Source organism: Eschscholzia californica, unplaced genomic scaffold, assembly GCF_041429995.1.
Source record: "Eschscholzia californica isolate CP2 unplaced genomic scaffold, dmEscCali1.0.p SCAF_3, whole genome shotgun sequence".
NCBI classification, from domain to species: Eukaryota; Viridiplantae; Streptophyta; class Magnoliopsida; order Ranunculales; family Papaveraceae; genus Eschscholzia; species Eschscholzia californica.
The window spans coordinates 38,278,819-38,288,731 of record NW_028238420.1 but is presented as its reverse complement, the minus strand read 5'-3'; the positions used below and the strand labels follow the sequence as shown (position 1 = coordinate 38,288,731).

The 9,913-nt window shown below is 34.2% G+C and overlaps 1 protein-coding gene across 2 annotated transcripts; it reads right to left on the bottom strand.

Moving 5' to 3' along the window:
• Positions 1 to 765: 765 nt before the first annotated feature.
• LOC147550080 (ethylene-responsive transcription factor RAP2-7-like) lies at positions 766 to 5,477 on the bottom strand. 2 transcript variants are annotated; one of them, XM_086666882.1, is made up of 11 exons: positions 5,051 to 5,477; positions 3,576 to 4,917; positions 3,439 to 3,464; positions 3,295 to 3,325; positions 3,122 to 3,209; positions 2,875 to 3,020; positions 2,626 to 2,670; positions 2,444 to 2,547; positions 2,218 to 2,336; positions 1,738 to 1,842; positions 766 to 1,410 (listed from the first exon to the last, which is right to left on the bottom strand). In XM_086666882.1, the coding sequence occupies exons 2-11, from the start codon at positions 4,142 to 4,144 to the stop codon at positions 1,132 to 1,134; spliced, it is 1,512 nt and encodes a 503-aa protein (XP_086523008.1). In that variant the 5' UTR covers positions 4,145 to 4,917; positions 5,051 to 5,477; the 3' UTR covers positions 766 to 1,131. The 2 variants fall into 2 exon arrangements, with proteins under 2 accessions (XP_086523008.1, XP_086523009.1); XM_086666883.1 differs by lacking the exon at positions 5,051 to 5,477 and having other exon boundaries at positions 3,576 to 5,029.
• Between the last annotated feature and the right edge of the window lie 4,436 nt (positions 5,478 to 9,913).

Genomic DNA, 9,913 nt, shown 5'->3' with positions numbered 1-9,913 from the left:
CTTTGATCTAAACCTCTTTGATCTAAACCTCTTTGGTCTTCACCTAAAAGAAAAATACCAGATCTAAACTTGGTAATGAATCTTCTCTAAAACTAACGAAACCCTCTCCAAGATCATAATCTAAATTGGTTGGTGATCAATCTTTATAAAAAAAATGAAACGAATCTCTCTTCAATAGAAGCTCTGTTTCTGAATCCAAATCTGATATTTCTCCAAAACCCATGAATCTATGTTTAATAAAAAAGTTTTCTTCCCCATTAAACTTTCACTAAATCATCATTCTTCACCATATTCACTATATCAAAAATCATTGTTAAAGAAAAAAGTTGGTACCAAAGAGATAAAGAGGAAGATCTCAACTAAAAATTTAGAGAGAGAAAGTAAGATTTCTGCAAAAAAAAATTACAGAGAGAGAAATAAGAAATTGATAAAGATGGTGATGAAAATATAGTAAGAAATATAGGAAATGAAATTTAAAGTAAGAAAGAAATCTCTCCATAGATTTCTTTCCAGAAGAAAAAGGAAGGAAAGATCTATGATGTACGGCACAAGGGTATTCCAGGAAGGAAAGAAGAAAAAGGAAAAGGAAAGTTGTCACTGACCGTCCTTTTCTGGCTTTAGGACCTGCGGCTAATTGACACGCTGCAGTGGGGCTTGGTCTTATTGGGAGGGCTTTTTTTGGTCCTCTCCCTCAAAAACGGTTTGGTCTTATTGGTAGGACTGGGAAATCAAAACGGTTTCATTGCACCAGAAAAAACAGAGAGATCAGAGATAAACACCATTAACATGTTTATTACTAAGATTTAAAACACAAGAAAACAGACCCCCTGTAAATTGGCCTGATTTACCCATGCCTTTCTAACATATTTACCCAATTCAAAGATTAAACCACAAAACTACAAAGTTTGATACACAAATTTTAATTGTGTACCAATTACTGTATTTCATATTGTATAGGAGAAAACAGTAGACCAAGTTACTTGTATTCTAGAGAAACAGAGAGAGTGAGAGAGAGCGAGATGAGTTATAGAAGATCACCTTCATACGTTCCATATGAGTACAGAACCATTTGTAGATCTATGGAGGTGGTGGTGATGGGTAACGGCGGTCGGCTGTGGTGGTGGTGACAGGTCAGTTTCTGTAGAAGTAATACTGAGGGGTATTTGTTGAAGAGGGATAATGGTTTGAATAGAAGGTTGTGTTTGCATAAGGCGGATGTGGTGGTGGTGGGAGGACGGTGATAGAAGTAGGCGAAGGAGTAGTAATAGTTGAAGAAGAGAATCCTGATGATGCTGCAGTATTTGCAAATAACGGCATTGAGGTAGGACCGCTACCATGGCCGTGCATTTGGAAGACCAAATTGGTGAGTCCTTGTGGACCAACTTCGACCCTCTTCTCTTTCCCTCTTTCCTGTTGCAAAATCGAAACACAAACAATTAAGCTCAAACTAGTAACAATCCTTTCCAGTAACTCTTGAAACGAAAGCAAGAACACTACAACCAGACATACTAGTACTTTTGAAGAGCTTACTAGTTGCAATACATAATTAGGAACTTCAGATAAAATGCAAAGCTAGTAATTGATTCATCCTTGATATGAGGTCAATCGTTATTGTATTATACAGATACTAATTGTGTCCTAATACTTATATGGAGAAAAAATGAATAGTTCGCAGAAACCTCATCAGTTAATAAAGAAACATATACATATTATAAGAGACAGACGGAATTAAAATACCTCGTAGTTGGGAAAGAAACCAGGATGTGCTCCATTCCAGAAGTGAGGTTGCTGAGATGTCATCATGAAGCCGTGTGGGCGTTCCTCGCCAACTACTGGAACAGTCTGAGATTACAGTAGACAGATTAAGATTATGTTTCTGAAGTTAATCAATGTTCAAAACTTTTTGACAAACATACAGTATGGAGAAGGTCAGCCGTTTGGAGTCATCCTAGTATTGCTCTCAAAATTTTGAGATTTAAATAAGCACATCATTAAGGTGTTTGTATAGCACTACTGTAAGCCCAACACAGTAACATGTAAACGAAGGTGAAGGATGAATCTAACTTATAAGATAGCCCAAACCTCAGCTACAAAGTTTACCAATCTAAGTTTAAATATTAAGCGAGATTCTTAAGTATGGTCTAAATCCAGATTAAATATGAAATTTTAAATTGAAAACGACATTGAAAGAAAAAGATAAGATTTCGAGTATATTACAATTGGTCTCCTGGATTCTGTTGGATCAAGAGGTGGGGACTGGAATTGAAGACTGCCTGTACTGTTGGGGGAAGAGGAGGTAGACATCCCCAAGTTCAGGTCAAGATTGTGATCGTTGCCTGTGGAAACAATTTACATGTACAATCATATCATGAATGATTTTTACCGTTAGGTTGTTACTGTAATTCCATAGTCGACAAAATAAAACTTTTGTATCAAGTTATACCTCCCAATTTGGCATCAGAAATGATCTCCCCTTCATATGAACTCAGCTCGAAGTTGGTAACTGCTTCCTTTCCGTTACATTTGATTGCTGCCTTGTCATATGCTCTGATTTCCAGAACCAAATGAATTAAGATTTCATAAATATTGTAAACAAGAGTTAGATTCAACTACAATCAGTAGTACCTTGCTGCTTCTTCTTCACTATCAAATAGCCCAAGATATATGTACCTGCAAGCAAAGGATTCAGTTATCATCAATAAATATTTTTCAATAATATCCTTTTCAAGCTAGACTTATTTACTCTGATGTGAGAAAAGGAAACCACACAATTGAGAAATTCTACAAAACTAATTAGATAAATGAAAGGTAGCACTTAATCGAAAACTATTATGATAAAATTTACTACATATCTAGAAATGTAATTTTAATTACTTCTTCCCAAGGAATTGCCCCATTCGAGCTTCCCATCTACCACATTTGTGTAGTGTTACTCCTCTGAACTTGGAGCTCCCTCTTGAGAATCCGGTGCTCTGGCGTCTTAGTATATGAACAAATTCTTCTTTAGTCAAGTTCTTCATCTGAAAATGGATTAGAATAGACAACACCCAATTTAAACCTAACTCAGAAGAAGCATAATCAAATATTCAAATATGATTTGAAACATTAACTCTACAAGTACCTGTTTCAGATCATCATCGTAATCACTGAGATTAAAATTTATATCAGCTTCAAGTCCTCTGAATTTGATAGCAGCTCGATCATAAGCTCTGCCATAAGAAAATTCGAGTTGAATCAAAGTTAAAATTTTAGCCCTAGAAAGTTGAAGAACTTTTCACTGTAAATCATTCTTACCTAGCAGCAGCATGAGCAGTGTCAAAACCACCTAAAAATCAACCAACCAACCAAATTCAGATATGAAACCCAAAAAAAAATTAGGATACCCAGAAGAAAATGAAACCTAAGAAATTCAATCAGAAATTTGAATCAATTATTTACCTAAGTATACTTGTTTGCCACAATCCCTGTTCATAAAACACCAAAAAATCAATTGGAAGAGATTGAGTAAAGTTTCAAAGAACGAATTCAACGTGACAATCTTCTGATAAATTGCTTTTGAGAAAAAAATTACTTACCAGATATGCGATTCCCATCTTCCTGTCCTCCGATAAAATGTGACTCCTCGATACTCAGAGCTTCGAGACTTAGGTCCACGGCGACTTTTCTTCACCTGCGGTGGTTGTGGTTGTATGACCTTGGCCGGCGGTTGAAGAATATCAGGCTGCCTAAATGAAAGATCCACCCAATGTGGTCCCGAAGAAGAACCAATGGACGGTCCTGATCTAAACTCAGTAACATTTCCATCGGCCGGAAAGAGCTGTCTAGTAAAGCTAACCGAGTTATTATGATTCCGATTTAGGTTTTCTTCATCATCGTCATGTCCGGCGAGATTATCGGTTTCAACTCTTTTTAAGATATCGAAGTTGAAAGCGAAAAGATCGGTTCCTCTACGTTTAGTAGTATTATGAGTAGAGCATGAATCTTCATCACCGCCATTACTGGAAACATCAACATTGACAACTGATGAATTTGAAGTTCCAGAATCAGTCATTAGGGCACCAGAACCTCCTGTAACTTTATCAATCACAATCTCGTCTTCATCATAAGTCGAATCGAGCGACAAACGAACATTAAGATCTAACATCTCTAAAACTTACTTTCTCTCTCTAAAAAGAAGTATTAATGGCGAAGATGATGAATGAAGAATAAACTTGGAAAAGACCGATTCTACTTACAAAAGTAGAGCCATATAAGATAAAAATAAAGAACAGAAAGTTCAGAGAGATTTCTATCAAGCATTTGCTGTTTGATTTGCAGATACCTTTTTCTGAAACAGACGATGGAATCTTTTACTTCAAAAGCAATGAATGAAGAGACGGTTACAACTAAAAGAAATCAAATTCGATTAAATCCAAAAAGAAAATTCAACGATCAAGACAAAGAAACAGAGACGATTGTAAACTTACAAATCAATTTCAAATCAAACATCAACAGATCAAAAAGACTACAGAAAGCGTTACTGATAACAACTAAAGCTAGAGAGAGAAAAGAGTAATATTATCGTGTCAAGTTCAGATTATAAAACCAGTGCCGTCCGTCGAGTTCCATGGAAGGAAGAAAGACAAGTGGTTGGTACAGCAAACGATTTAGAGAGAGAGAGAGAGAGAGAGAAGAATTTTTAGAGAGAGAAAGTAATAACGTTGGAGGAGAGAAATAAGGAAGAGTGAAAGGCTATCACCTCCTCCTCCAATCTGTTTCAACTTTTTCCACTACTAGAAAAGAACAAATGAAAATTTTAGAGAGATGAAGATGGCTTTAACCGAATATAATTATGATTTTATTATGAGTCGTCTAAGTTCAACCGGTTGTGCCGGTTTCATCTTCCTTCCTTTTTGTTAAGACAAATCTAATGTTGACCTGATAAAAAAACTAGTACTATATCAAAAGAATTATTTTATTAATTTTTACCCAAAATATCTATCTTAATATTATCTTTAACCATTTTCAATCTTTAAATAATCACATTAGTAGTAAGTAACACATGACCCACCTGTCTAATTACACTTTCTTTTTTCTTCTTGAAGATTCCTAGTTTTCTTTTATATCTCTCATTGATTTGTGGATTAATATTGGTTAAAAATTTGGCTACCTTTTTATTTATTTATTTAAAAAGATAAGTTGATGGGAACGTGTACCACCCAAAATGTTCGATCAGATTGATGTAAGTTGAAATTAATGTATCTTGATATAATGTGGAGATTAAACTTAACTTTATCTTTATGGAACTAGGAAAATGAGCGATCAATAATAACATAAACTTGGTCTATAAATAGGCCATGGATGATAGAGTTTCTAGGTGCTCTGTTTTCCGTTTACCTCTTCTAAATAGATATCTAATGAGGTTCTTGATAAAATAAAGATCGTACCGCTTTTTCTTTTCAACGACAATCAATCCTTAACAAAAAAAAAACAATAACGGCATTAAGAAATTCCAATCACATTAAAATTGAAGAATGTCATATGAAAATGATGTTTTCATTTAGAACTATGTGATGGTCATATGAAAATTGAGAGTTATGTGGTAATCCACTTGGCAAATAACAGCTAGCGTCGTATTTATTTAATAGTAAAGCACTAAATCCTTCAAAGAGTAATGGAGTTGTTCAATTAGGTTTTATTGAAGCACTTTGTGATCTAATTTTTTTATAGTTAATTCCTATATGGCCCCCTACTTTGTGACCAGCTTCCTTTATGGCCCATTTTTTTTCGTAAATTCAAATATGGCTCCCTTTTCTTAACACCGTGAGTCAACTTTTATGGTCAATCTTTTTGTTTCCATATTTACCCTTCTTATAAGAATGATTTCAAAATTCAAAATTGACCCCCTTTAAAATTTGGGTCAATTTCCAAAAACTTATAGCTACTTAAGAAAAAACTAGGGGGCCAAAATAGAATACATATAAAAAAAATTTAAAAACACCTAATCTCTCCCTCTCTCTCCTCCACATCATGTATCTCGCCACCTCATCATCTTCTCCGATGAAGGTCGTCGGCCGGCCAAATTTTCCGGCGACCTTCAAATTTTTTTTTTTTTATCTTTCTCTAACTAATATCTCTCTTTTTTCTCTCTCTCTCCCATCTCTCTCTCTCTCATTTCTCTCTCTCTCTCATTTCTCTCTCTCTCTCCCATCTCTCTCTCTCATTTCTCTCTCTCATCTCTCTATAATTCCGGCGAAGGGGAGGAGCCCCTTCGCCGGAATAACCAGACCTTGAAGGTCTGGATTCAAAGTGAAACCAGACCTTCAAGGTCTGGTTAGTAACCAGACTCACCAGACCGAGATCTGGCTTCAACCAGATCTCGGTCTGGTTTGAAACCAGACCTTCAAGGTCTGGTTATTCCGGCGAAGGGGCTCCTCCCCTTCGTCGGAATTATAGAAAGAGAGAAAAATGAGAGAGAGAGAGAGAGATGGGAGAGAGATAGAAATGAGAGAGAGAAATGGGAGAGAGAGAGAGAAATGAGAGAAAGAGAGAGATGGGAGAGAAGAGAGATATTAGTTAGAGAAAGATAAAAAAAAAAAAAAAAAAAAAATTTGAAGGTCGCCGGAAAATTTGGCCGGCCGACGACCTTCATCGGAGAAGATGATGAGGTGGCGAAATACATGATGTGGAGGAGAGAGGCGATGAGATGGAGGAGAGATGAGGTGTTTTTCAATTTTTTTTATATGTATTCTATTTTAGCCCCCTAGTTTTTTCTAAAGTAGCTATAAGTTTTTGGAAATTGACCCAAATTTAACAAGGGGTCAATTTTGAATTTTGAAATCATTCTTATAAGAAGGGTAAATATGGAAACAAAAAGATTAACCATAAAAGTTGACTGACGGTGTTAAGAAAAGGGGACCATATTTGAATTTACGAAAAAAATGGGGCCATAAAGGAAGCTAGTCACAAAGTAGGGGGCCATATAGGAATTAACTCTTTTTTTTTTTATCAAATGAATAGAACTAAAATCATATTCCTTGGTTCAGATTTACAAACAATTAGCTTAGTATTCATGTCAATTTTGTTGTAGAAAATGTCATTCTAATCCTATATATTAAAATAGGTCAGTCCGTTATGTGGGGTATGAGTCTGGTCGATCATTTTTGTTGGAATTTTGATAGAGATCGCATTTGACGACCGATATAAAATCTTATTTTCGTAATTCGAACCAAAACAAAAGGTATTAGTGTCAATAATTAAGTTCTAACTTCTTGAAACTACCTTAGACTTTTATACCCTCATTTGTATTAGATAATATCAGATATGTCAGTTCTAACAAATTAACTGCAAGGCTATTGTTGGCATTTACCCAACAAAATATGGGAGGAGATCGTGCGAGGAAGAGAAATTAGTGGGGAGAAAATCTGTTACAATATTCCTAAACTACATCAATCACTTCCCCTTACCCCCACACATATTTTCTCCACTAAATATGGTTTTATTTCTCTCTCGCTCTCTCCTCTTTTCTGCAAACTTGCTCTATTAATTTGAAATTTGATGTATGAAGATTCACTAATAAAATTGAAGTTGACAATTTACAGGAAGAATTTCAGAATGTTACGGCGTTAGCCAAGAGGGATCTGTTGCGTCCGTAGGACGCTGCGAAAACCAAGTGAACAGTAAAAAGTTTAACTGTTTATCAAGAAAAAATTAAATTTAAGAGAAAATTAATAAAATTTAAGAAAAACAATATAAATTTCTTTAATTTAAACTCTATATGACAAACAATAATATTTTGCGAACTTTTTCCAGATAAAGTTCCCATGTCTTCCAGCGACTTTCTCACCTACCTTGATTTCACGTTTCTGTGAAATATATACACGAATCATTTCTGGATTATACTCCTAACTGAAATCTCCCTTATTTCAGACCCATCTCACATCAATAACTCGACCTCTGCCACCTATAAGAAATTTTAGACAAGTTTCTTTTGCTGAGGATACCTCTAATGCCAAGTATGGCTTGTAATAATTTATCTTCTTGGGCATAGGATGATGATTTTTTTCGTCATATGAGGCGTTAATTACCTACTACCAACATTCTCTTTTAATATCAAAGTGCAACAAAATATTACCCGCCATTAAAAATAAAACTGTGAACATAGTCAACGGGCCTCCGAAAATGGCTCTATGACGGATCACCAAACGCTACACTTGCCAAAAAAATATAAGCGATTTTTTATCAAAAAACTGTTTTTTTTTTTACAAGAACCCATATTTCTCGAAAACAATTTTTCGAAAATTTGATTTTCATTAAATATAATATTAAAAAAAATTGAAAAAGATATTTTTTTTTCTTAAAAACAATTATTTTAACAATGACTTTGAGGAAAACTGGCTTTTGAAAAAATGATTTTGAGAAAAATAATTTTCAAAATAAAAGCGCTTTGAAAAAAAAACTATTTCTTCAAAAAGCTTTTTAAAAGAGACGGTTTTTTTTTTTCTAAAAAGGAAAATCATATAATTGCAATTCTTAGGATTTTTTTTTTTTTTTTTTGCATTAGTCAGCGGTTAAAAAACAGAAAAGAATTACATCAAGTTCTCCTGAGTCTAATGACTCTGCTTTTATCTGCCTCTATAATATCTACTAGTGCTCGTGGGAACTCATTACTCTCTACAATTAGGACACAATTGCTCGGCTCCATCTTCGATAGGTAATCTGCTGCTTGATTTAGTTCTCGATATACATGGATTACTCGACACTCCTCAAATAAACCCCATAAATATCGTATCTCATTCCATACTCGTACAGTCTTCCATGGAGGAACAAAATTTTCATTAGACAGAATTGTTGCTACCGTTGTCGAATCAGTCGAAAATATAACTTTATTTTGGTCATATTGCCTTGCTAGACGTAAGCCTAACAATGCACCTTGGAGTTCATGCAATAAAACTGATTCACGCTTTGTCGACGAAGCCGCTGCAACTATTGCTTCTCCAGTACTTCGCCTTAAGATTGCCCCGAATCCATCTGACTCCGCGTCGTATACACCATCTTTGTTCACTAGAGTCCACCCATTCTCTGGACCTTCCCGTCTGCAAATCTTAGGATTTTTATTCGTTACAAAACGAGCAAAAAGTTATTAGAATTATAAAATTGATTGGTTGTGGAAAAAGCTGGGGACATTCTCAGATAGAAAAATAGATATATAGAGGCACATTCTCAGATAAAATAACGCGTAGACATTTCAAGACATTTGTCTATAGACAAAATGTCTTTATAGACATTTCAAGACATTGAGTCTATAGACATTACAAGACTTTTGCTTTATGGACAAAATGTCGTATGGCCATTTCAAGATAGTGGATCCATAGACAAAATGTATAGAGGATATTATTATTATTATTATTATTATTATTATTATTATTAAATGAAATAACATATTTTCACCAATAGTTGAAAAATAATTTTTTGGACTTTCGTAAACATCTGTGAATATTGATGGATATTTATTATTTTAATATTGTTATTGTTTTATCATATTAAACAACACATTTTTACAAAAATAAAAATTTTGACTTTTGTAAACACCTGTTGATATTTGTGGCCACTTGACTGAGAATTGATTAATGGATATTTGTAGTCATTGATTAATGGGTATTTATTATTTTAATATTATTATTGTCTTATCATATTAAATATTAACATAATTTTACAAAAATAAAATGTTAACTTTAGTAGACATTCATGGATATCTTTGGATATTGATGGATATTTATTATTCAGGAAATTGGGTCGAACGCCCAATTTTAAACCTTTTTACCGTTAAAAAGACAAGTTATGCACATTTTTTTGTAAAAATTCAAAATTTTGTATTTTTGTTAAAAAAAACTCAAATATTTGTATTTTGTTTGGTTAAAAACCCCATATCTTT